The sequence below is a fragment of the Limanda limanda genome, chromosome 1 (assembly GCF_963576545.1).
Source record: "Limanda limanda chromosome 1, fLimLim1.1, whole genome shotgun sequence".
Taxonomy (NCBI): domain Eukaryota; kingdom Metazoa; phylum Chordata; class Actinopteri; order Pleuronectiformes; family Pleuronectidae; genus Limanda; species Limanda limanda.
In genome coordinates, this window is record NC_083636.1 from 10,289,039 (window position 1) to 10,316,103 (window position 27,065).

General features: G+C 44.0%; 1 protein-coding gene across 5 annotated transcripts in view; it reads left to right on the forward strand.

Moving 5' to 3' along the window:
* The first annotated feature begins 10,981 nt into the window (after window positions 1-10,981).
* Window positions 10,982-27,065, forward strand: part of sox5 (SRY-box transcription factor 5) — an 87,165-nt gene continuing 71,081 nt past the window's right edge. For all 5 annotated transcript variants that reach the window (XM_061073907.1, XM_061073904.1, XM_061073905.1 and 2 more), the window contains exons 1-2: window positions 10,982-11,243; window positions 22,247-22,442. In XM_061073907.1, coding sequence (XP_060929890.1) covers window positions 11,167-11,243; window positions 22,247-22,442 — 273 coding nt within the window. In that variant the 5' untranslated portion in view covers window positions 10,982-11,166. The remainder of the gene's footprint in view (window positions 11,244-22,246; window positions 22,443-27,065) is intronic.

Here is a 27,065-nt window from a genome sequence, read left to right on the forward strand (position 1 = left end):
ATCTCTGTGATATAATGAGACCAGGAACCAACTTTTAGTTTGTTCAGCTTCTGCTGTCTGAGATATATTTATTTTCACGCCAAAATAATCTTTATTACTATAGAGATAAATGTAAGTTCAATGAAGAAAACTGGAAAAAGGAACACATTTCATACTTCTACCTTTGAGCCTTTTCACATGATCCTCATTTGAAGATTTTGTAATTAATTGTAGAACGTCATTCATTTTTTATATTCTCTTAAAATTGAGTTGTCATTAAAGTTCATACTTGACCTTCACAATGGACAAAATCGAATGGATATATCCTTTTATTGAAGGATTATTCAGGTTTATTAGAATCCCATTTCTTATTTTTGTTGGCCGGGTAGTCCTATGCTTTCTGTCATTTGTCATAACATTGTATGAATCTGCGTAATAGCTGTGCAGTAAAGAATTAGGAAAAGGTCAGTGGGGCCCCGGATGAAGCAGGAAACACAAGAGCTCACTATGGGTGTAAATAAACCAAGAGTTTAGCCAGATTATCTAAACCACTTCATGCTCAGCAGGAACCATAAATGTGACACAGGTTCAACCAAAGTTGAAACCAGAAAATTCATGGATGTTTAAATAGACCGTTTGTGTTACGATTCTGCCTTTGGTCTTTAGAAATTTGTTTAAAACTTGTGCGATGGTTTAGAGGCTGATAACTCTTGTCCCATCTGACTTCGTTTTAGCGACACTGCCATGTTGCTGGTCACAAAAAAGACGACAGTGCTTTTCTCTTCTAAATGAAGACAAGAGTTGTAATTAATCAGGACTAACCTAGTATCTTATAGAACTTGCAGGAGCTCAGACCCTTCACACTAATAGGTCCATTCTATTTTTTTCAATTTATAGTCAGTTGGCCTGTGAAGCTCTAATTTGTTTTTCTAGAGAACCCAGAATATGTCTTTACACTTCACACAACATAATAGACCTCTGATCTACTTTATTATATGCACTGTCGCACATTGTATAGCTCTGACAGTGCTCTTCCCTCTCATACTGGTAGGCCATCAAAACATCCATAAAGATTTCACCATCCTCGGCAGCCAGACCCTGTCATTGATTCTAATCTAATTGAACATTTTTCGTTATTTTGTGGGAAACGTGCTTCCGGCCTCACCATCTTCAGACATGCACTGCAAAATGTGTGATCATGTAGTGGTCGTCCAGCAGTTGAGTGTTGGAAGTGATTCCTGGCTTCTCCTGTCTGCTTGTGCTCTTATACAGGACCACTACATTGAATGGCTATCATGCAGACACACGTGCGTGAATCACTGATTGTGTGTGAAGCTTGTGTCTTTCTGCCATTCATATGTGCGAAGTCACAGTTTATGCTCAGTCACAATGAGATATTTTATTCATTCTCATTCTTCTCAGGTTGAATTTAGTCAGCCAAAAACTTTAGTTTGCTGCGAGAGGAAGATTTCAAGGAGAAGTCTCCATTGTCTGTAGTGCAGTCAGGTAACAGGACAGATATAGCGCGTGAGTGTGAGTTAATGCGCTCGTTACATCAACACTTTTTGTGTATTTGTCTGTGTTTGCATGTGTGTGTTTTCGAGATGTCTGGACTATCATTTTTTGTAAATCATTCACTTTTTATTTGTCTTCCCAGGCTAGTGTTTCATTAACCCCGCTGTGACACAGACTCCCTTTCATTCACCTCTTGCATTGTCTGCTCCAGTCGCTCACTCTGTCTCTCTCTCACAGCTCCAAAGACGACTAATAAATAACGGACACCAAAAACACTCTTATTTTCCCTCAGCCATAATTAACTGACTCGATTTTTTCAAGGAGAGGAGGGAAACAAATCTGGCTAATTAGGAATGAGTTAAGATTCGCACAAAGAGTACAAAACGCTAATTAAATTTCAATCCAGAGACGAAAACATCCTTGTTTACAGTGCGATGTTTGCAGCAGCAGTTAAAACAGTGCACCCCCGTTGGAAGCACAGCGGGTGAAAGGTCTCGGACACACTCACACACACACACACACACAGTCCACATCCAGTAACATTGAGCATGTCAAGTACCAGTCAAGAACCTTGACTTCTGCTACTGAGCTCGACAAATAAAGGAATGGACCCGGAGAAATGAAAAAACTAATAAAACCAACATCATTTACTTGCGTTAGGATGTCGAATTGCAATTGGTCAATCTCCCAATTCCTCAAAATATGATTTCCATACAAACTTAATTTTGCCACATTCACAGGCGCTCTCAAACAGCCCTATTGCCCTATGTTCACAGTCTCCCTGAATATAATCACCTTTTCCTCTTGAAAGTCAGCAGACCTTGGTTTTAACTGGAACTGCTTTTCTTCTAAAGGAACTTGGAGTTGTTTTGAACACAGCAGTGTACAGCTCCATTACTGTCAAGGGGAAATATTACATTTAAAGGACTAGTTAAACATTTTTTATAAATACTTGGATTACACTTTCTTTCTGACGGATACATGAGAGGAATTGGTACCACTTTCATATCTGAATAGAGAGTTGGACTCCGGGAGCGATTAGCCTAGCTTAACACAAACACAGAGGGAAACAAGTTGCAGAGCTTTCTAAAGAGCTAAAAAAGGAAACACTTAGCGCATACGGGGGTTTAAGTCCTCATGCAGCGGCAGGTTTGTAGATTCGGTTCTAAGCTTTACACCAGGTCTCCCATTGTCTGTTTACCAAGTTCACCCTAACTGTCCTGTCATTAAATGCGAAATGCCTGCAAATAAATCTAAATATAAGTAATTAACATCTACTTGCAACTATGCTTACTAATTATCTTGTTTTTTCACCCCAGACCGTTGTTTTGTTTGTTTGTTTGTTTATTTGTTTGTCAGCGAGATTACGCAAAAACTACTGAACATGTATTTATAAAACCTGGTGGAAGGAATGGCCAAAAAATACCCCCTTAAATATTGGGCGGATTCAGAAAATGGATGCGAGATCGATATAATCATTTTCTTTAATGCTAGGGTTGGTGATCACGGAAAAGCTAAGTTCAGCCCTCTCGTTAAACCTACCTCACCAAACCACATGATCGCATGCTGCCTGACAACTGCTAGAAGTAGACTTTTCCTTGATTAGCCCGCGAATTTCTGGCTATCGTCTGTGCTGTTCGGTTAATGGCCGACAGGTACGCCAGCCAATCATTACATTTTCCCAAATTGTATGATTGGTTTATTACAGTGCAGCAAAGGCCACACATGCCTCATTTTACAGCTTTATTTATGTATGTGTCAATGAAAAATTAGCAAATTAAGATTTTTCCTGGAAGCTCGGTGCTATAAGTGCTGCTGCACCTACCAGGTTTATGTGAAGGCTCCTTGCTGCTGACCTCGACCTTGCAGTTGCCATCTGAAAGCCCCTTTATACTCATACCTGCATATCCCAAAAGAGTCAATCTGATGTGTGCTTTTCACAACACTGACACCACTATACCTTGGTGGTGAAAGTGGCAGACGGAGCAATTTGTCTGTCCATCTTGTGGTACCTGCCTCTCTACCTGCCCATTTATCTGTTCCTTTTTTCTCTCCCTTCCACAGGCAGGGATTGATGGGTTTGGAACAAGGAGAAGACTCAAGACAGACACACGGAGACAGGGAGAGCGAGAGAGTTGCTTGTAAGTGTAAATGAACACGCACATGTCTACATCCATGTCACCGCATGTCAGTTCAAGTACCACTGGAGAGAAGGTGTGTGTGTGTGTTGAGTGTGTGTGTGTGTGTAGAAGAGAGCGGCCTGAGCTCCCGCCTGTATTAAGCGGGCCCTGGCAGAAAGAGATAGCGGCTCTATCTTAATGGCTTCTGCCGCCTGCCACTCAGCCTTCAGACGGGGTCCTCCGCCTGCACGTGTCTCCCCACGATAAAGCCACTTCACAGGGGCTTGTGCCTCTCCACGCTGGCCTCTCCACTCCCAGGGAAGAGGAGAATAGACAGAGAGAGAGAGGGGGAAAGATGCCAAAGGTATTGATATATGAGCTCACCCTGAGACTGTGACGAGATGCGAGGCATGGAGAGGGGCGGGGGGGCATTCAAGCTACTGGCCTCCATTCAATACATAGATTTGCAGAGTAATAGCTCAGACGTCACAATTGTTTCTGGAGCATTTCTCCTCCGCCATGTTTTGAACACATTTCGATGTCGTGCATGGGACATGTCGGTAGAAGTAAGGCATCTCTTCAGACACTAGTCAAGTTTTCCATCTGGCTTTCTTTCCATTGTTGTGTCTCTGTGTCATTAATGTATTAATGCTGGCTCACATAAGCTGCCACGGGTGCCAGAAGTCTAACTGTCGGGTGCATGATGTAAGCTTTAGTCAGGCCACTGTTCCACTGGTAGCTCATCCTGAGGGAGCAGGGCACATTGTCAGAATAACAGCAGCAACAGCAGTGGAACAAACTGAAGTATTTCTCCATGGAGCCATACTGAGCTGCTTGGTCCAACTTGGTGGCACAGTAGCTTTCTTGTGAAATGGTGTATGAACAGCAGCAGCCTTTGCTATAGACCACAACTGGAAAGGCAAAAGCAGGAATTGCATGCCAGCTGAGACAGGCCACTTTTTTGTCAATGGATCATTTGGGGAATTTGTTAAATTGACAGCTCACTCCATATAAAGTGCAATATAGACAACAATTTTTCCTGCAGGCTAGTGGACAGATCTGCAAAACCCTTAAATAAATCGAAAAATGTATTGTATTTATCATTAAAGGAGACATATGATGCTTATGCTGTTTTTCTTTCTTCTAGTCTTGTGGGATTTATAGGTTAATGGTGAATATAAAAGCTTTGCAAAATTAAAAAGCACAAAGTCTGCTTCGTCCCCGCAGAAAACACTGCTCCTGAAGATCCTAAACTTCTCATCAGTAGTCCAGCCGATACTTCTGGGGGGTCATGGCATTCCGTGACATCACGATTCCGCACATTTGCATAATAGACGCCACTCAGCTAGTCTGACACACCCCTTTGCAAAGCCAGGTAAAGCGAGAGTGAAAGCCGACATTTCCTACAAGCACTGGAAGTGGTTAACCAAGTACAACAGAGTGGGCCTGCTGGCCAATCAGAGCAGTCTTGGCTTTATCGGGAGGGGGGGACTTTAAAGAAACAGGAGCTATAACCAAGCAGTTCAGACAGAGGATGAAAAGAGGAGCTGCAGCAATGGACAGTGTGAGGAAAGTGATGTGTTTTCCGAACATTGGAGCATTTAAATAATTTCTAGTAATAACAGATTTTAAAAATTAATAACATGAATATGATCAGAATACGTTTCCTTCAAAATCTAAAAGTTCAATCTTGACCTAAGAAACAGCATCCTGGTTATTAAGAGCCAATGGACTTTTAGACTGAGATGAGTTTTCTCTGGCTACTGATGGATTAAAGGGAACATGGGTCGGTCATACAAGTGCTCCGAATCATTGAGTGTGGAACTATTGTGCATTTTCATCTTGTGCACAAAAAACCTCAATGGAAACATAAATATCAACAAAACGATCCCAGAGAACTGACTAATCAATGATCAGTTTCATTTACTCATTCATTACTCAATGTCTGAACATTTATGCCTGGCAGTGAACGCCTGTGATTCAAATTCAAACAAAAAAAAAACATTGACAAATTTTGAGCTCCTCTGTCCGACCGGTAATATTCAACAAACCCTAGCACACTCATTTCCCTCCAATTTAAATGCAAACTGTCATTTTCTAGATGTGATCTTGCTCTTCCACAGAAAACCCTCTTAGGTCCATAACTACTGATTTGCCACATTGTGCCCAAAGTGTGTTTCTCCAAATTTGCATAATATGGTGTGGAATGTTTGTGAACATGTTTGGGAGATGTGTGTGACTATATGTGTGTGTGTGTGTCTGCAGGCTTTGGGATTGTTTACTACCGGTCTCTCCCTGCCCCTACTCATGGTCGGCCCCTAATGCACTACAGCTGTTAGGGTCCTGACACAGGGGCCTCCCATCAACGGTTTCATTGTAATGGACTGTGTGTGTGTGTGTGTGTGTGTGTGTGTGTGTGTGTGTGTGTGTGTGTGTGTGTGTGTGTGTGTGTGTGTGTGTGTGTGTGTGTGTGTTGTGTGTACATACTTGCTTTTGTGCATGCTTTTTCCTGTGTTTGTGAATGAGTGTGTGCAGTTTTGTTTTTACATGAACATGTGTATGTGTAGGTGCTGCACTATGGATATTTGTTGCTCCTTATCTGTATTTTTTCTGTCCCTCTGATGGCATTTCGATTCTGTGTGTTTGTGTGTGTGTGTGTGTGCGTGTGTGTGTGTGTGCTTACATGCATATCCTGTCCTCGTACGAGTGGCCTCCTCTCCCTCCATCCAGCTTGTGTCTCCTCCCTGCTGCCTTTTCCAAAACCTAAAAAAAACACAACTCTGATAATGAACCTATTAATCACTTAACAAGCCTCCTTTGTTTCAGCCCAGGTGAAACGCTCCCTTTTTTATTTTCTCGTCACTATTCTTTGCTGATCATAATACACCCTGGTGGCCTTGTTCGTTCATTTTCCTCAGCAACTTATTTTAACTGTAGATGCTAGCTTCCACCTGAGGTTGGTAAATTCTGTACCAGGCTTCTTTAGATTTCTCCCCTTCATCCAGTCTCTCGCTCTTTCTTTGCAGCTAAAAAACCCTGAGCTCAGGTTTACTGATATAATCTCATAAAGAACATTTCTGTGCATCGACGTTCTCATTCATTGTCATGCGTTTACTTCGTTCCCTGGATCGCCATGTTTCCACTTAAGAATCCATTGTGCAGACAGAATTAATCCTGGCTTCAGTTCAATAAATTGTGAAGACCACGACTCACTACTCATACCCATTGTGCACATGGTAATGACAAACTCAAGTCTCATCTCTGGCCAAGCCCTGCTGCAGGGAAGGAGTGCAGGGCAAGGGGTGTGCCCAGGTCAGCGCTGCTCCGTTATGTTGACCGATCGCCGCCAACTCAGCCGCATAATGAAGAAATTAAGTTTCTGTAATGCACAAATGAGGTTATCATTGGTTTTGCAGCTGTTTACAGGGTCAAGGAGAGATGGCGTTTCCAATCGGGGCTCAATTTAGTCGAGGAATGTGATTAGATTTAGCCGTCTCAGTGTATTCTCTCTATTTGACCATGAATTAGATTAGGCAAATAGAAATCTAATGCCACTGATTGTTGGTGACATTGACATGTTCATATCGCTGTCTTATAGAGAGAGAGAGAGAGAGAGAGACGGGGGGCATGTGTGTGTCCATACAATGCAAACAAACAATGGTGGCTATATACAGGTTTATCTACATTTAATAGGTCTAATTACAAGTTTGCAGCTAAATTTGAGTAGACCACACGTTCTTCTCTGGTATTTGAGGGATTGTTGATGTAGACATTATTGCCATCTACTGGCCCAGCTGTCTTGTTTGTAATGGTTTTTAACATACCTATCACCAGACCAAAAAAAACATACTACAAAGATTGTTTGAGAGTATGTGAGCATATGGGGAGTGTGCTGGGGTGAGATGACCTTCCACCTTATATCCCTTATAGACCTAGCATTAGGTCCATGCATTATTCTTTCTAGTCAAAACACTGTGCCAGCATTACTCACAATGCAGCTTTAAAGTTCCATTTGGACATTTGGCTGTATTCTGTCAGCAGTGGCGAATGTAGCCTCAGACCTCCAGGCTGGAGCAGAAATGAGCAGCAGACTATCGAGGTCTGATAAGCTCACTTCTTCCCAACTCATTTTCAAAATCGTAGTCTTCAGACAAAAACCAACACTGATTTAAGTGACATCGCTTGAGGCAGTTTATCAGACCGCACACAGCTCCCTCTGCAGCCACAAAAGACTTTATCACAGCAAAAAGGCCCTGGTTCTCCCCAAGACCTGCAAACAGCCTTTTGATGAGGAAAATCGGCAGATTCCTTTTAACTGTTTTTCATGTTGCTTTACGTGAGGAAAAAAGAACTTGCTGCACATTTTGTAACACTATCACAAATATCAGCTTCTTCTTATTCTTTGTGGAAACTATATAATGTTTACAATAGGGTGAAATATTTCAATCAAACCCTTACATTTTGTTGTCACCTGACTTATTTGGGGTCTTGTAGCCACTGGTAGTTTGTCCAAATCTTTCAATGTCAGGTTCTTATAAGTAATCATTGATCTGGATACTATGCCTCTGCACAGGGTGGCAAAATATGAAGAATTGATGAAACATTGCTTCCACTTGTTCAAATGTCCACTTTTGAGCACTTTAGGAGTAGGGCTTGTCCATTTTTGGAAAGAGTAAATGGATAAATTGGTCTACTGTGTTGAGACTGTTTTGAAAAATACTGTTTCCAACTTAAAGACTAAACGTTCAATCAACTTTTAAGCAGCAGCTAGACAAAAAAAGACTTTAATATGGTTGAAATGTCCAAAACAGTTCTATGTGACTAGATTATTTTTGTCAATATCTGACAAAAGTCCAAAAGAAGTGTGTGTGTATGTGTGTGTGTGAGAGACTGTACACAAGGTGTCTGTTTGACTACAGTAGGTAGAGTGACAAGACTCGCTTTCTCTCCTTCCTCTGTGTGTGTGTTTGTGTGTGTGTGTGTGTGTGTGTGCATGTGTGTGTGTGTGTGTGTGTGTGTGTGTGTGTGTGTGTGTGTGTGTGTGTGTGTGTGTGTGTGTGTGTGTGTGTGTGTGTGTGTGTTTAAGTATCACAGAAGTGGCAGTCTGTCAACTCTGCTTTTCTCTGCGCTCACCAGAACAATAGCTGGATTGGCCGTATGTGTGACATGCAGACCACACACCCCTAATAGTGACTGACAGCACTAAGGGCTGAAAGCAGCATGCACTACTGACCCACACGCACACACACATATACAGTACGTCTACCTGAGGACACAATGGGTGTGGGTGATCTGTGAAGGTTTTAGCCAGTTTGTATATGTGTATTTTGTGTGCGTGCGTTTATTCATGCGTGTGAGCTTCAGCATATGTTCTGTTGAAAGCGTTCAGCTGTCTTCTCGTAACAAAACTGCTCCATGTGGCAGAATCAAACGTCTGCTTTGCACCGCATCAAAACAAAGGGGGGAAAAGAAAGAAGGGAAATTAAAGTCTGTTAAAGCTTTTATTCCGTCTCATTTGTTATAATATGGCCCTGGAGAAGAACTAGCTCGGATTGGCTGGAGCGTGTGCATTATTTTCAGAATCCTGCATCACTTGTCCTTGCAATTGTTCTGCATTAGTAAAAGCCATAGAAAAGTAAGATTAACAACACTAACATTAACTACTTAACATTAAGTATAAACTCATGGCTCGAAATCTGAGACAAAAAACATATTCAAGCGTAATAATGGGAAAAGTGAAAGAAAATTATGATGGTACGAATGTAATGAAATGGATGAATAAAGAAGGTCGACATTCTGACTTTTCATTGTACCTTTCACCTCAAGATTGACAAAGATAAGTTTCTTTTCTCTTAAACATGAATTTGTTTGATTTTACATCATCAGTTTATCAGTATTGGTATGGTTTCTGCAGCAGAATAGTGATTTAACCCTCTGAACTGTTTTCTGCAGCATTCAGCTACACCTGAAAGCCTTTTTACTCCTTATTGGTCTCGATTTAGGGTTTGTTCTACAGTACATCCACTTTTTGTGTGTGTGGATGTGTGTGTGTGTGTGTGTGTGTGTGTGTGTGTGTGTGTGTGTGTGTGTGTGTGTGTGTGTGTGTGTGTGTGTGTGAGAGGCTGCGACAACACCAGGGAACTAACTCAGCATGAATGAGTCCAACGCAAAATGTTCAAAAATTAATTTATTTTGAACCTCTCCTGTCTTTGTTCTGCCCACGTTAGTTTAACACTTAAGTTTCTAGGCTGCAGCGTAATTACAAACATTTGCAAGCATCTGAAAGTAGATAATCTACGGCTTTTGTTGTTGTAATTTTTGTGTCAAATTTGTATTTGGTTTTGAACAGATGTTCTGACAAACAATTTCACCTCTCCTCTTTGCATTTCTTTTAGAAAGACTGGAGAAGTTAAAGCTAGGGTTGTCAATCCTGGAATATAATTCTATATCCATATAATACAAGTCAAACCAGGGTCTAACCAGTTAAACATGTTTATTGTGAAGCTGCAGCGGAAGGAAATGTTTAATTCCCACTCACATCAACTGAATTGAGAATTATTTCTGGGAGCGTCGCCATAGAAACCCAGTCTTAATACTCCAAATATCGCATTTGTGTTACCCACCATCGATAGAAAGGGACTCAACTCAACTGACATCGTGTTGTGTAAAAGTTTGAAATATAGAACAAACTTTTGAAAATATTTGTGCGTGTGTGTCCACAAATAAATAGATAGATAGATTTAATATGTTTAGTATGTTTTATATAGTTCAGGGTAGTTTACTCCATATTGATCAATTCTGCTCATGTTGCATAATAGAGTGCACGTGGGCTTGTCGCTCTGAAGTGTGTCTACACGTTGTGTGACTGTTGTCTGAGTGTGTGTGTGTGAGAGAGAGAGAGAGAGAGAGAGAGAGAGAGAGAGAGAGAGAGAGAGAGAGAGAGAGAGAGAGAGAGAGAGAGAGAGAGAGAGAGAGAGAGAGAGAGAGAGAGAGAGAGAGAGAGAGAGAGAGAGAGAGAGAGAGAGAGAGAGAGAGAGAGAGAGAGAGAGAGAGAGAGAGAGAGAGAGAGAGAGAGAGAGAGAGAGAGAGAGAGAGAGAGAGAGAGAGAGAGACTTGAGGAAGGGGGCAGCATTTCATGATGAGCCCTCTGGTCAAATGGCCCCTCCTCTCTGCTCCCTCTCTCTTTTTCTCTCCCTCTCTCTCTCTCTCTCTCTCTCGCTCACACACACACACACACACACACACACGCACACACACACACGGAGCGACAGAGGCTCTGCTGCTGGCCCTTTAAGAGCGGAGCCTCGATCTCCCAGCTTACAGCCAGGGAGGGAGAAGAGGAGGGACAGAGGCAGAGAGAGAGAAAGAGAGAGAGGGTGTGAGGCTGGAAGTGTGTGAGTAAAGAGAGAGAGGGAGAGAGAGAGTGTGAGAGAGAGAGAAAGAGAGAGAGAGAGAGAAGCAGCAGTGCGTTGGAGAGGTTGAAGGATCACTTGTATCCCGTCTTGTCTTTGGGAGACTAACCTGGTTCATCTGAGCGCTGTGGGACTGTTTTATGTTGTTGTTGTCGAGAGAGACGGACCCTTACTCCAGCATGCTCACTGAGCCTGAGCTACCTCAGGAGTGTAACAGGTACGTGACGCTTTCTCTCTCTCTCTCTCACACACACACACACACACACACACACACACACACACACACACACACTCCTGCACTCACTCACATGCACGCAGAGATGACAGACATAGAGGACAGGACAGATGTAGGAGAGAGACATGTGTGTTTAAGAGGAGTCTGTAAATGTGTGTGTGTGTTGAGCATGTGAATTGTCTCACTGAGTTGGCTGAGTTTGGATTGTGTGTGTGTGTGTGTTGTTAAGAGTTGATGATTGACTCTATGCTTTGGGAGAGATACCATATGCAAAGCAGCAATTATGTGTATGTTAGTGTGTGTGAGTTCATACATGCGTTTGTCCCAGCAGTGACATGAATCACTCCCCTCATCCCCCCCTCCGTCCCTCCTGACTTCAACTTGTTCATTCGACTCAAAACCTCCACAGACAAATTGTGTTGAAAAGAAAAAAGAAACACACACTCTCTCTCTCTCTCTCACGCACACACACACACACACACACACACAGAGAAAGAGAGGTGTGTGTGTGTGTGAGTCAGTGTGTGTGCGATCCTCATCATCTCATCTCCACTGCTCACCACAACTTTCTTTACTTCTGCTTTACCCCGTCAAGCTATTTTTAAAGCCTCTCTCTGTATCAGCTCAACATCTCAACGAGCTGTCAACAAGTCCAAAATACGCAGGGAATTTTATTTTTATTTTTAAACACTGACAAAACAGACAAAATATGATATTTAAATGTTTACACCTTCCCCCTCCTGCTCAGCTGCTTTTAAAATTGATTTATTTTTGCGTTTTCTTTAATCCAAAGTAAACACATGCAAGCCCTCATTAATCCTATTGTGCTATCTGCATGTTGTTGTTTTTTTATTATTCTTGCCTTATGCTAATAGTAATCTCACTGTTGCTCTGATGTTTGTGCGTCATTTATAGGTGTGAGCCCTCTAACCTTGTCCCTTTTCTGACACTGTCAACACAAGGGGTTTTGCCTTTGAAATAATGGCTGTTTGATGCTAATGCTGCGAAAGACAGATTATGTTATAATACCCATCGTTTTAATACTAACACACACACACTCACATGGATGTAAGCGCTGACACACACACACTTACTCTCCTCCGTCGCCTGCTTGACTTTTATTGTATTAAAGTAGAGCTCTGTTTTGCCCCACGATGAAACTAATCTGTCTCTTTTCCCTGAGATAAACTGGGGTCGGTGGGGTGGGATTGGGAGGATTTCAGGGCCCCCCCGTTGAATTAAGAACACATTTAGATGTGGCAAAAATGTGTTTTTAATAAAGCGTTCAATCTGGCAAAGTGGTTAAAGAGAGGGGGGGGAGAAAAAAAAAATAAGATAACAACAGCTAGGAGGAATTAAAAATTTAAAGGATTACACAGAAAAGCAGAATGTATGGAGATAAATGCAAGGATTACAATGACTTAGGAGGAGAGCGCTTAAAAGTCTTGCTTTCCAGTAATGCACTCCATCACTGTGGCTCTGGCCGTGTGTGTGGGTGTGTGTGTGTGTATATGTGTGTGTGTGTGTGTGTGTGTGAGAGAGAGAGAGTGTGTTCATATTTGGATGGATGTATGTGTGCGAGTGAGCAAGCAAGAGGAGGGTATCTTCCAATGCGTGCATCGCCAGTGTGTGTATGCTTCAGCCTCAGTGGTCGCGATGCTCTCCGTTCCTGCGTCTCTGTAAGTGCCCGCTTGCTTCCTTCCCCCGTGCTTCTTATTCTCATCATACTTCCTCTTCTTTAACTTTTCTACACTTCTTCTTCTTCTTCTTCTTCTTCTTCTTCTTCTTCTTCTTCTTCTTCTTCTTCTTCTCTTTTTCCTGAATCATCCAATTGTTCAAATTCACTTGGACCCATGGAGGCTTGATGGAAAATAGCAGATGAGGAAAAGTTTGTAACAGTTTTGGGTGACAGGTTGTATTTAATTTCTTCCAGATTTGTTTTTGTAGAAGCGAGAAGTCATCGTTGGCATTTTAAATTTGTTTGTGGCATGTGAGTGATCTGCTCGGAAGCCTTAAACATGCATTTCTAATCTCCATTTATTTATGGCAGCAAAAGTCATGCGATCTAAAATTTGTGTCAACTTGTTAAGCTGTTAAAGACGTTATTCTTCAGTTCTCTATAATGAATTCTCTTATTTTCCGTTTTATTTTTTTTATACTAATTATTCATTTGATAATAAGAGCTTTTTTATTTAGTTTTCTTGGCGCTCGGCTTTGTACACAAATTTCCAGCTGAAGCTGAAAATACTGGGAAGCAGGCTGCCTTCGCTAAACACGGCCTCATCTGTTCAGAACAGCAATGAGCCCGTGGAGAGAAGCGGAGGGATACAAAAGCAACCGGGACGCGGATGAAAACGACGGGGAGAGAAAAAAGAGACATTTGGAGGAGGCTGCTGTGGCAGGGGAAGGGGGGGGGGGGGGGTGAAGAGATGAAGGGGAAAAGAAATGATGTGGTCAAACTGACACATTCCTTGCCGATGGAGAGGAAGAGAAGAAGGGGTGGAAGGAGGATCAGCGGAGTTTTTACAGAAAAGTGAGAGTGGTGGAGGTGAAGAAAGCGGGGGGGGGTGAGGGTGAGGAAGAGGTCTGTGTCGAAGTGGTGTTAAGGCAGTGGTGGATTTTCACACCCCTCCATTTGTCTTCTCCGTTTATTAGTGTGTGTGTGAGTAAGTTTTGGGAGGGGGGGGGGGGCGGTAGTCCACAGTAGATGTGTCAACACTTTGACCAGTTGAAGCCGGACGCAGCCTGATCCAATCTGACATGACGTGCGTCGCACTCAGCAACAAGGACGGCATCAACAGCCCCAAGGATTTAATATTTTCTGAATTTCATTGAGACAAACAATATTTTTTATTTGTTCAAACACTTTATCTCAAGTGGTAAAACTACATTCAGTCTCGTTCTATACTTGTTTACCGCTTTAAGGTACTTGATATATACTTGAGTATTATTTTCTGCTCATATTTCAGATACTTGTTGCAAAGATTACATTGTATTTATAGTTGTTTTTTCAAATTAACGTTTTATATCAGAATAATTATGAAAAAATAATGCTCTGTTTAAGATTAAACCACCTGATATTTAAAGTGGTTAGAAAGACATTGACCCTGTGCAACAGAAAAAAGCAGCCTGATAATTATTATTACATCACTTCTACTTCAAATGTATTTTCCGGAGGACACTTAAAAAATTAATTTTAGAATACAGAATTATACTTATCGCGTTCTGCCCCTCAGTTTATTTGTATTTATTTAATAATCATGGGCTTTTATTTTGTAAGGCGAGTTCTCGCGGTGTGGTGATTAAAAACTTGTTTCCGATTTAAGTGAGCAGTGCGGCTTCCAGTGTAAGTGTCGCTGTACTTCATTTAAAAGGGTGAGATTAAAGTGGTGTGTGTGTGTGTGTGTGTGTGTTTGAGGAAAGAGAGTGTGTGTGTGTGTGTTTGAGGAAAGAGAGTGTGTGTGTGTGTGTGTGTGTGTCTGTAAAGGAGAGAGAGAGAGTAATTGAGTAGAGTGTCCGTGCTCCGCAAACTAATGCCGCATTCTGCCCCTCTCTTCCCCTGTGGCCCTATACCGGCCTCTCTCTCTCTCTCTCTATTTCTCTATCTCTTGCTCACTCTCTCCCGCGGCCCCCACCACCACCACCACCTCGGACTGGAGGCCATTGTCTGGGCCATATTGTCTGTCCCCAGAGAGCCTTGATAACCGTGTCTCCATCCACGGAGCGAGAGGGGGGCCAAGAAAGAAAGAAAGAAAGAAAGAACGACAGACAGAAAAATACCAGAGGAGAATGCTAAAGCCCCCCACCTCCTCCTCCTCCCTACTTCCTCCCTCTCTCTCTCAGCACACTCTCACCCCCTCACCCCTTTCCCCCCGGCCCTCTCCCCCCCGACCACGACCTCCCACTCCGGTGCGGTCTGCTGACCCGTTTTCGAAAGCCAATAGAGGAAAGGGAAGAGGAACTTAAAAGTTTAATTTGTTGGTGTTTTGTGATGATGGAGGGGAGGAAAAGGAGGATGAGGTGGTGTGGGGTATAGGAGAGAAAGTGACAGGGAAAGGGTGAAAGTGCGTGCGTGTAAAACAGAGAGCAAGAGAGAGAGATGTCCCTCCAGGCTAACTAGAATCTGGTCCTATGACATGAGGTCACAGGGGAGGGGTCAAAGGTCAGATGAAGGAATTGCATTGTCAACAGAGCAGGAGTGAATACGTGTGTGTGTGTGTGTGTGTGTGTGTGTGTGTGTGTGTGTGTGTGTGTGTGTGTGTGTGTGTGTGTGTGTGTGTGTGTGTGTGTGTGTGTGTGTGTGTGTGTGTGTGTGTGTGTGTGTGTGTGTGTGTGTGTGTGTGTGAGTGTGTGTGTGCGCGTACTTATCCAGGATTTCACACTTCACATCCCTTGTTCTCTCTCTCTCTTCTCCTCTTCTTCATCCATGTCTACAATTATGCATCAATCTAGGCACCATGTCTTACACTAATCTGTCTATGTTGCTCTCCGTCTTTTTCTCTCACTCACTCACTCACACACACACACACACACACACACACACACACACACTCACACACACTCACACTCACCCTGTTTACCATCCTTCCAATCCACAATAGGGGACAGTATTAAGAGCGCTCGGAGCTCCCTCCGTGTGCGCCACAATGAAACCTCTGTCTTTCCAGGTAGTGAGAGGGTGAGAGAGAGGGGGGGGGGGGGCGGCACGATAGAGAGAAGAAGGCTGGGCGGCGGGGGGGGTTGGTCAAAGGAAAAAGGAGGGGAGCATTTGGGCTGAGGTGGGAAGAGTTTTCAAAAGTGTGGGACGAAAGAAAGAGGCCAGCTGGGAGTGTGTGTGTGTTTGTGTGTGTGTGTGTGTTTTTGTGTGCTGTCATTTACGTGAGAGAATTAGCTTGTATCTGTGTGTGTGCGTGTCTGGGTGTGTGTATGCTTGTGTGTGTGTGTATTTGTGCTTGTGTGTGTGCCTGGTTTACAGGGGCAGGCCAAGTCGCTGACAGTGAGACAAATGTTGTGACTCCTTTATGGATTGCTTAACAAATGCGGCACAAACAGCAGCCCGGCACAACAATGGAAAAAAACACTGTTCCCTCGCTCAATAAACATTATGCAGCGTCTTCCCCCCCCCTCGCAAAAACACCAGGGGAGCGGGGCCGCCGTCCACCGGATGCACTTTTCCTCTCTCCGTCTGGTCCTTCTCCTCCTCCCCCCAAAAATCTCTCTTTCTGCGTCTTTTCATCCATTTCCTATAGAAACACTCAAGATTTTCCCACAGACTGTCTTTGCTCAGATAGATGCGGTAGATACTGATAGATACTTTTTCTCCACTTCCCACTGTCCTTTATCTGGACTTCATCCTTCCTTCTGCGCAGAACTGCCATCGGCGATCACATCATCCGGTGACTCAGTGTAAAGACATAAATAAGGTTTTAAAGACGGGAGGAAAAGATGAAAACATGACAAGAAAAAAGTCTGTAGCTTTTGGGTGGACAGGGGGACGAGAGTGGATGACGGACAAACAGAAAAAGAGAGAGAGAGAGAGAGAGAAAGAGAGGTAGTTCCAGAGGCCACATGAGTTGGCCCACGTCTTCTGCTCCCAACCCCCCTTTTCGCCTCTCTCCATGCACATACACACACACAGAACACATGACTGTCTCTCCAGCGAGTGTGTGTGTGATTAACAGCGGTGACATTAGGTTGTGTGTTATTGCCTTTTGTGGTTAAAGCTGGACAGGAAACACAGTTTGGGCCGTCGGCCGGCGATTTAGGGCACCTCACAGAGGATGCTTTGTGTGTGTGTGTGTGTGTGTGTTTGTGTGTGTGTGTGTGTGTGTGTGTGTGTGTGTGTGTGTGTGTGTGTGACGCTCAGTGTATGTCTACGCTTGTGTGTGAGGGTGTGTCTGTGTGTGTATATGACTGTGAGCATATACAGGCAGGAGCTGTGTTCATATTTTCTCCCTGTTTCACACTGTTTACTCGAAAAGAACATTTTTTTACTTTACGATGTCATGGCGCATTTACACTTCACGTCGAAACATACTTGGAAAAATGTTGTTAAATTGATCCTTCTTCTATGGACATTTGTTTCTCTTTTTTTGATACTTTCTCTCCATATTAACCTGTTTTTTAAAGGATTTAAAATTTGAACTTTAATTCTTAGAAGTTGTTGACGTCCTCTCAAAGATTTGAAAAAGCAATTTATGAAGATCATCCAAGCTGCTCTGACTCAACAGAGCCACACTAAGGAAAAGGGGGGATCTCATTGACTCACTACTCCAGGTCCTCCATCTCTCATTCTTTTATCCCTCCATCTCTGTCTTTCTTCTCTGTTGCTGCCCTACTCTTCCCACTGTTTGAAAAGGACAGCCTATAAATAGATATTAGGCAATATCCTTAAGAGTCTGCACAGAGAAGAAGGGAGAGAAGGGAGGGAGGGGAGGGATGGAGCGACATTCTTACAAACAGCTGATTGTGTAAAGTGGGAACAGTAAGTAAGACAACACCGCCAGGGAAAGAGAGAGAGAGAGAGAGAGAAAGAGAGGGAGGCACGGAGACAGAGAGCAGGAGGACGTACGATGTTAAAATAAGTTCAAGAGTATGTGACTGAGAGATAGAGACGGAGAGAGAGAAGGATGAATTATTTTTGAAAGCTGAGAACAACAAATGCAGCGAGACGGGGGGGGGGGGGTGAAGAAAAGAAAGGTGATGGCACTAAAGCGAGTGATACTGTGACACGTGTGGGAAACATTTGTTTAAATTCCCGCCTGAGGTGTGATACAGATGTAAATGTTGCGGTCGGCACCTCCGAGGCGGACCCGCCACCGGCGCCTTATCTAAAAGGAGCATTCCGCTCAACTATTTTGATATGCCCTTCCATTCCCTCAAGAGAACAATTTCAAAGATAACTCGCATTTCCAAGCAAATAGACTTGAGTGACAGGCAGGCACCACTTTGACTCCTGATAGCACTTTGGAATTAGCCCCTGTGCTTATTTTCACTGTAGAAGATACATTTGACTGACTGTGCAGTGCACGTATACATTTGTGTAACTGTACAAATAATGGGTTGCAATTTATAGAGAGACTGAGCACATGCATACACACACACACGCACACGCAGAAGCACACACACTTTAGTATGGAATTCTCCAGAGGAGGCTCCCACGCTCCCTGAAAGCTTGTTCTGAGTAGAGGAGTTAACAAGAGCAGTTAGCAGCATGATTGTGTTAGCAGCCAGACACACAGAGGCATGTGTGTGTGTGTAAGTATGTGATAGCCTGTGACATTTCTGCGATGGCTGCTTTGTCTCTGCCTCACTCCTCATTGAAGCTGAAACAAATCTTTGCCCCCATTTTGCTTAATTCATTTGATGTGTTTGTGTGTCTCTGCGTGTGTGTGTGTGCTTTTTGAAGTGTTTTTGCATGTGTGAGCCGCCTCCCCTTTGCGTGTTCATAAGCTGTCTGCCTGTATTTAAACGTGCTTGCGTGTGCATAAGCTCGCCGCTGCTGACGTGCCAACATGAAATGGGCGCGTTGATTACAGCGAGCGGCGGCCAGGAGACGGTTAACCACCATCAATGGCGATTATTTCGGCCCGTTAATGGACGTCGGTCGCTGTCCGATTAGTGACTTAGCAGCAGTGGACATATGTGATATGAGAGGGACTTAGCCGCGGAGCCGCTAATCATCAAAAAGCCAAGCGGAAATGGCGCTCTAATCTCAGCTTAGAGCTCTCTGCATGTGCATAGTTGTGTGTTTGCGTGCATGTTTTTCGTGCATGTGTGTGTGTGTGTGTGTGTGTGGCTACTGAAACAAAAATGAGAGGTTGAGGGAGGAGAAAAGACAAACAGATGATATCAGATGATTTCTTGGGGGGAAGTTTGCATGTTAATATGATTTGAAAATCAAAAAGTACACTGCAATATTGTTGCAAAAGTGTCATGTCACATGAATCACCATTTGCTGTTTAAAGGAAGCGGCTCATAGGACCCACGTCTGTATGCTAAGGTCTGTTTGCTTTGACATGTTCAGTTTTTTCGAAGATGTGGCGAAATTATGGTAATTTCTTCTAATTATGACCTGGACCACGCTGCCAATTTATAGACTTAATAAAACCTCATCTCTTTTTTTTAATCCTCGCATCATCGGTCCGCGCTTTTGAAACGTCTTCCTTTCGGGGGTCTCTCTCTCTCCCGGCGTGACAGGCCCTGCCAAACTTTAAATGAAGTAGCCGGCGTAACCTGCACACCCGCCGTGCTGCAATTGTGTAGTAATTCCACTTCAAAGGGGGGGACGGGAGGGAGCAAGGGGATTTTTACAGCCGGAGAGGAGCTGTGAACGGCCGGCCCCATTCAGAGACACCCACCTCTGAGGAAGTAGTAGCAGAGTCGAGCCGGGGGGGGGGGGGGTCGGGTTGGACGGGTGTCAAGAGGATGAAGATGAGGAAGAGGGGCAGAATAAAGCAAGAAGAATGATGAAATGAATTGTTTGCCTGCAGGTTATTTTCTTTACAAGAGCTCTCTGGAGGTTTTGGGTATAGCGGTGTTGTTTCCTGTGTTAATATTTAACTCTTAATTGTCCACGGGCCGTCCGTCCACGCAGCGATGAGGCTACTGTGGCTGAAGGATGGACAATAAAGCTGCAATAACACAGCGAATAATCCTCCCCTGCTTTCCAAGAGCCGAGCCAAAGTGCAACTCTAGGGAGGAGAGAGGAATCGAAGCTGACCCTGGGGTCTGTGTGGGGGGGGGACTGTGGTAGAGGTGTTCACACGTTGGGTACAAGAGTGTGTGTGTGTGTGTGTGTGTGTGTGTCTGAAACAAAAGGCCTCAGTGTGAGACAGTGAAAGGAGGTAAAGTAAACAGGCAGTGATGACAACAGACCTGCAGTGTTTAGGGCCTCTGTTCAACGTGTGTGTGTGTGTGTGTGTGTGTCTCTGAGCCCTGTAGTTTGTACAGCTGGACCTGCCTTTTGCATATGTTCATGAGTGAAACAATCGTTTAAAGGTTTGTGCACGCACACATACAGAGAGCTTCCTCCTCAGCTGCTCTGACGTCAGAAAAGTTACCTGAGGTTATTTTCAGTTTTGATATCAGTTGGATTTAATGGCAGCAATTTTGTGATGTTATCTCTAACTTCTTATTGTCATTAAAACAAATGCAGAATCTTTACTGGTCATTTATGGCCTCAGTTTTTGCTGAGCGTGCCCACGCAGGTAGAGCGACTAGAGATACAGATAAAGAAATCAGCTGCAGATACACATTCCACTCAGTTGACTCCTATGGTGTGTGTGTGTTCAGCATTAAAACAGTCCCTTAAATTAAAAGATTGTGGTTTTGCAGAACCCAAATTTATTGTAAAATCCGTATCTGCGTATTGTTGACTTGGTAATTTTCTTATTCAACTTCCAATGAAGTATTACGTGAGTGCCTCACTCACAGACTAAGCACACAAAGCTCTGCAGGGCCCATTGAAACACAACAAAATTGCTTCTGTGTTCCTGAAAACTTTTGGCAGATTAAAAAGGGTTTTCGGAAATAATCACATGATAACACAAAATTTGTAAACTGGTTTGAATTATTCGATTATCTATGAGGTCTATGAATCTCCAAAACCTTCCAAAAACAATTAAAGCATATTAAATTACATCAGTATGGTGGAGAGTTTTCCAGTATTACTGCAGCAGGGGCATGATTTGATTTCGACCCCCCGTGTGATAGAGCGCCACGTTGCGTCTGCGAGCGCCGAGCTTTTCCCCGTCGCCTCCCGTGAGCAGCACTCAATATTGTTTGCCTTTCCACTGTCATAAGGTAAATAAGCACTGAATTAGTGGCAGGGCTGCTCCTCGGAACAATGCCAGATGTACAGTCCAGAGGAAATCCAATAGAGTCAAGAGGGTAATCAGTTTACTGGAGACAAGCAAGGACGGGGTGAAGGGGGGGGGGGGGTTTAGGAGAGAGAGGCTGGAGAGGAAGACGGAGGAAATCAGAGACGGATGGCGATGGTGATGTCGGTCTCGCTGAAGGATAGAACGAGCGAATCGGAGAATCCGACGGGTTTTTAGTCAGACGCCTGTTGCTTCTCTCCTGGTTTCAGCTGCTTCCCATCACACTCCCACCCCTCCCGTCATGTTTTCACTGTCCCTCCATCCACGCCTGCATCATCCCTCCATCTCGACTCGAGCGAGAGCAGCCTATTACCCAGGGTCATAGTCACAGTGGCTCCAAGGCCGACAAGTGCATCTGAAAGCATTCAGGCGATGCTGAGAACCACATTAAATTCTATTATGGCCGCGGCGTCGCTGCATCCCCGCTCAGCTGAAGTACAGGGAGGCAAATTTACCTCGCGAGTGACAGAGTTCACCTAATAGACGTGGCTTTATATCCTTTCCTTCTTTTCAAGGGAACAAAGCCACGGTAACAAATGCAAACAGCAGGGCCCTGGCGTCGCCGGCTATTTTCCCTCCGGTTCCTCTATTGTCCCGAGGTCTTTATGAACACATATAATTGTCACTGTGCATACTGCGCTCGCTCACTGCCCATTGTCCAGACATGGTCATTTCCTCCGACAATGCCAGTGCAAGCGGGCTCCATTTGCGGTAATGACCATCGTCTTTTGGGAAAAAAGACATGAACGCTGTATGGCCTCTGTGGTGAACATACTGTGAGACCTGAGAGTGGGTCTGAAGGTCTGCCAAGGAGCCTGGTGCTCTCAAACCCTCTGAAGGGGAAAGTGGGAGATGGACAACTGGTGTGGGTTGTCATGTTGAAGGGGAGTTTGTGAATACCTGCTGGAAGGAGTTGGATCCGACTATTCAAGATTTCCAGGAACTAGTCATATCCACCGTAACCATCACACTCTCCGCTGCCACCATCATTACACAACTCACAACCTGTTATATCAATCCTTTTGTATATTGCTCACTGTTCCTCCTGTTTTTTTTTTTTCCTTTCCTTTCTATCTCCCTTCTCCTCCTCTTTTTTTTTTCCAGGATGTCTTCCAAGCGACCAGCCTCTCCATATGGGGGGACAGATGGAGACATAACCATGGCAACCAGCAGACAGCGAATGGAGGATGATGAGAGCGAGGGACTGGGCGGTGTCATCCACCTCCCCCTGGTCTCCTACTGCAGCAAAGTGTCCCCTCGTTCGCCCGCCAGCCGCAGCTTGGACAGCCCCACCAACATGGTGAGGACAGCTTCCGTTACTCCTGCTTCCCATCTGGCTTTAGTGTTCTGTGGGCCTATGGTTAGGGTTAGGGATGATGACTCAAGGTCGTGATTTGAAACAGGGGGAACATTGGTTTTATCTCACTTGGGAAACATTATCCCAGTTGAAAGCTTGCAATAAGACGTTTTATGATATTTTCTATGAAATAAACACGTGTTAAAATCCGGGACTCTCCGAGGCATAACTCAGTCAAATCTGAACACGCGTAGATGATAGGCTACCTTTTTAAAATTCAGAGTGACTCACTTTCTGAGGTCATTATCTGATGATCACCAGTTATGTACAAACATATATCCACGTAAAAGTCGCTGGAAACAAAACTCTTCGAATAACTCCAGAACTTGCTTAAGAATCTGCCTGTTTTAGTCCACCGTGGCGATATTTGGCTAGAAGTAAAACAAAAAGTAGGCAAAAGTCAGAGCTCAAGGTGTCGCCAAAGGATAACTCCATGGCAACGTTATGCCTCTGTAGTTCCAAAACTATCAAAACTTTAAAAAAAAATATTTCATCAATGTAATGCTTTCAAATGACAAACCATTTCCCGTTTTTTTTGTTTTCCCCCATTAAAACCGCCAACTCCTGCTGGTTGACTCCGCCCCCCTGGTCACCGGCTGCTTGGCCTTCACCTCGCCTGTTTCTCCGCTGGCTCTCTGCCCTTGGCATTGCTTCCCATGAGGCCGTCTGTCTGTGTGTGTGTGTGTGTGTGTGTGTGTTTGAGAGGCTGGAGGTTAAAAGTGACCCCCCCGGGGCACAGACCCCAGATCAGATTATGTCCGTTGTAATCCTGACCTCCAGCATTAAGAAGGGAAAGTCAGGGCGTTGAGGGCGAGTGTCAGTGATTAAAGCTTCGTAACCAAGCTGGAGAAGTAGGCAGCACCTGTCTGACAGTGAATTACAACTTTTGCGAGAAAAATCTTTTTCTTTTTGTGTATGTACTTTGCAAGAAATTAATGACACTGACCTTGTTTATCTGTGAAATTGCTACATAATGTAGTTTTGGCAATGAAACATGCCGGGAGTATTTAGAATTGTAGGGCTTATATTGAATTTACCGTCGTCTCTGGACAAGGAAACAGAAAATGTTTCTGCATATTGGAAATAAAATAGTGGCATATGCATCCTGGATCTCTTTCAACATGTTGTTTACTTCCCTTATGTTGTAACCTTTACAACCTCAACACAACAAACTGCACTTTTCTCAGCAGTGAGAAAACTGAATATATGGATGTTTATCTGTTGACTCTCCACAGAATTGAAAGGAGTCAGGTTTCTAAAGAGGCAGAAATTGACTTTTCTCTGTGAGTGAAAGGCAGTTTGTTGCTGAGAGCTGGAGGTTATTGTTTTTTTTTTTTAAATAGGGGAGCAGAGAGAAAGAAAAAAACCGGAGGTTCAAGGCTACTGTTTGGGCGCACACGTGTTTTCTCTTTTATGTGCGCTCCACCAGCCGTCGCCTTGAGCCCGTTTGATGCACAGTTGCGTGACTGCAAAATGTGAGCCATGGCAGTGAGTCACTTCATCTTTGGGATGAAGTGTGACAATGTTGGTGGTGCTGAATGTATGGCTCTGTTTTTCTAAGTGCTTTGTGTGTGTGTCTGTGTGTGTGTGTGTGTTTGTGTGAGTGTGTGAGTGTGTGTGTTATTCATGTAAAATAACAGTGTAGACTTCACAGTATACAGGCTTATTGTGAACTTCTCGGCGTGTGTGTGTGTGATATTTGCCCAGCTCTATGTGCATTTAAAGATGACTCCTGCGTGTGGCTCATTACACATTCAATACATGTGGTGTGATTTGCAATGCATGTTCATTACATACGTGTGATTACATGACTGTATGGGCGATTACGTGTTGCTGGTTAGCATTATTACCTTTTTTTTATGTTATTTGCGAAACAAAAGGTTCCCGATCCGCAACGACAAATGTGTTTAACCTTTCGGGGCATCTGTGTAAAGAATCCTACTCCGAACTAAACTCTCTCCCGTGTGTTTCCTCGGTGTGTGTTACAGTGTCTCCTCCCCTCAGCCCTTACCTTGATACACACCTAGTCACAGTGCTGCTCTGATAACGACCGTCGACCTTTCCCCCGTCGTGATGATAAAACAATGAAACGGTGCTTAAGGGCTGTAATGGAAAGCTAATTCCGTAATTAGCCCGCTGATTAGCCCGCAGGCCCCTCCCCACGGTGGACTCTGTGCACGTGTGCCTACTGTAAACCAAAGTCCTGGGGCCACGCTGAAACACGTTCACACTCAGTCGCACAGACACACACGTGCTAACTCACACACACACACACACACACACACACACACACACACACACACACACACACACACAGTACGTACACATCCACCAGGGTATCTGTTGCGGTTGAGGACAGTGATTAGTTAATCTGCGGTTCATTTAGATTAGATTTATATTTACACAACGTGAAAGACAAAGAAGTCTACAAATACTTCTATCGTTAATATTTGGACCTTCATCACTGTCCTTTTGTTATTATGAGAGCACCCCTCATTAAAAGACCATTAAATATCCTCAAAATGACACACAGTGGCTTTTCTAGTACATTAATTGGCAGGAGAGGGGGGGGGCAGGGGTGGTGTGTTTGCGTGTGTTGGAAGGACTTGTGTTGTCTGAGGAGGGGGGGCTCCTACACTCGCATAATATCTGATGTGGATTATGAAGTGGCGAGCGTGGTGTGTGTATGAGGGGATTGGGGCTTATCCCACTCCCCACTTGGCATGTTGTAAGATTTGTGTTAAGTTTATATATTTTTTCAATCCCTTCGCCGCTGACTGTCAGGGAAGAGTGGATGAGGAGGGAAACAGAAAGAGAGATGGAGAGGGAGGAGGAGATTTACACCGAGGCGGTGGGGGGGGTAGTGTCGGTGGGGGACTCTGAGAGCAGTGGGGTGGGGGTCTCTCTCCTAACATCTCCCGTCCCTCACCCTCTTTCCCAGGGCAATTGTCGTAAAGTGATAGGGGGAAGTAAATGGCTCATCGGCGACCAGTTGACTTGGAAGTGAGGCGGCGGCAGAGGGGGGGGAGAGAAAGGAGGAAGGAGTGGGAGGTGTGTGTGTGTGTGTGTTGGGGGAGAGGGGGGGGGATTACAGCTTTATCTTGTCATAGTAAATTAACACGGCAGTGGAGAAGAGCTCAGCTACACACTGACCTCTTCACTCCACCGCCTCGCCTGCCTGCTCGGCTTTGGCCCGGCTGCTCTACCTGACTGCTGCAGCTGTACGGCCACACACACACACACACAGACACACACACACACAGACACACACACACACACACACACACACACACACACACACACACACACACACACACACACACACACACACACACACACACACACACACACACACACACACACACACACACACGTATTTTAAAAGCCTGAAAGGTGTTGGATGATTTCCTTTTCTAAAAAAAAATGTTTTTGCACAAACCCCGGCTCTCTGCATAAGAATGGTGGCTCATAATGGCTTGCAAATGAAGGCAGTTTAGCTAAAAGGGTGTTGTGACTAAACGCGAGGTTCTCACCGTGCAGCTGGCCCCTGATTGGCTGAGAGCAGCTTGGTTCAAACGCCTGATGGGATGGATTTTAGAAGCGGTTCAGTGAGGTCGGCCAATTGACACCACAAATCCAGTTAGGACGCACCTGCAGTTCTAAAGGGATGGATTTTAAAAACTTTTAGTGATTAAAAACAAAAGTAAACATATCGGTAAAAATGGTGATTTATGTTCATATTTTTCTCGTTTGCTTTCTTTTACGTTGGATATGTGTTATTGCAAAACCTTGCAGGAAAACATGTTTGCACATCAGGCAGAGGCGAGCATCTTCTTTCATCAATGTGTTAATGGACAAACACTAATTATTTCATTCACCGGCAGGATACACGATAGTAAAACTATAAAGGCATTATTCCTTTTTCATTTTCCTCCACAAGGCCCCTCGTGTTTTTTTTTTTTTTTGGTGTAATTTGTATGTGTGATTGTGTGTGTGTGTACGTGTGTGTGTGTATGTGTGCGCGCTCATGTGAATTTGACAGATTTAACACAGTCATTGAGCAGTCTTGAGACACAGTGGTCACACTTAATTTCTCATGCCAGTGATGCACTAATGAATCAACACACGCTTGCCTGTCAACAGCGAGGGGTCGTGGTAAAATGTACTGGCGTGCATTTTAGCCAAACTGCTATTTAAAACACAGAAAATACAGCTGAGTGTTTTTAGATAAGGAAAAGGGCAAGTGTGTAATTCTTGGACAATAAGTCGCAGCGGCCAATTAGAATCAGGACGTTAATACAATGGTGCTTATTTTCAATTTTGTTAATTAAGAAATTATATTAATGTATTCAAATAATTATCTGTGTCACACACCGCATGCACATATATTTTTGAATATAGGGTTTCTGTGGTGAAGCTGAACCATATTGTTGGAACATGAGGATAAAAGTAATGTGTGTGTTTGCCGGCTTGTCCCAGCCTGAGGGACATCAGAGTCAAAACTGACAGTCTCTGTGTTTAGCCATGGCATGTAAAGGGATTTGCTGTGTGTGTGTGTGTGTGTGT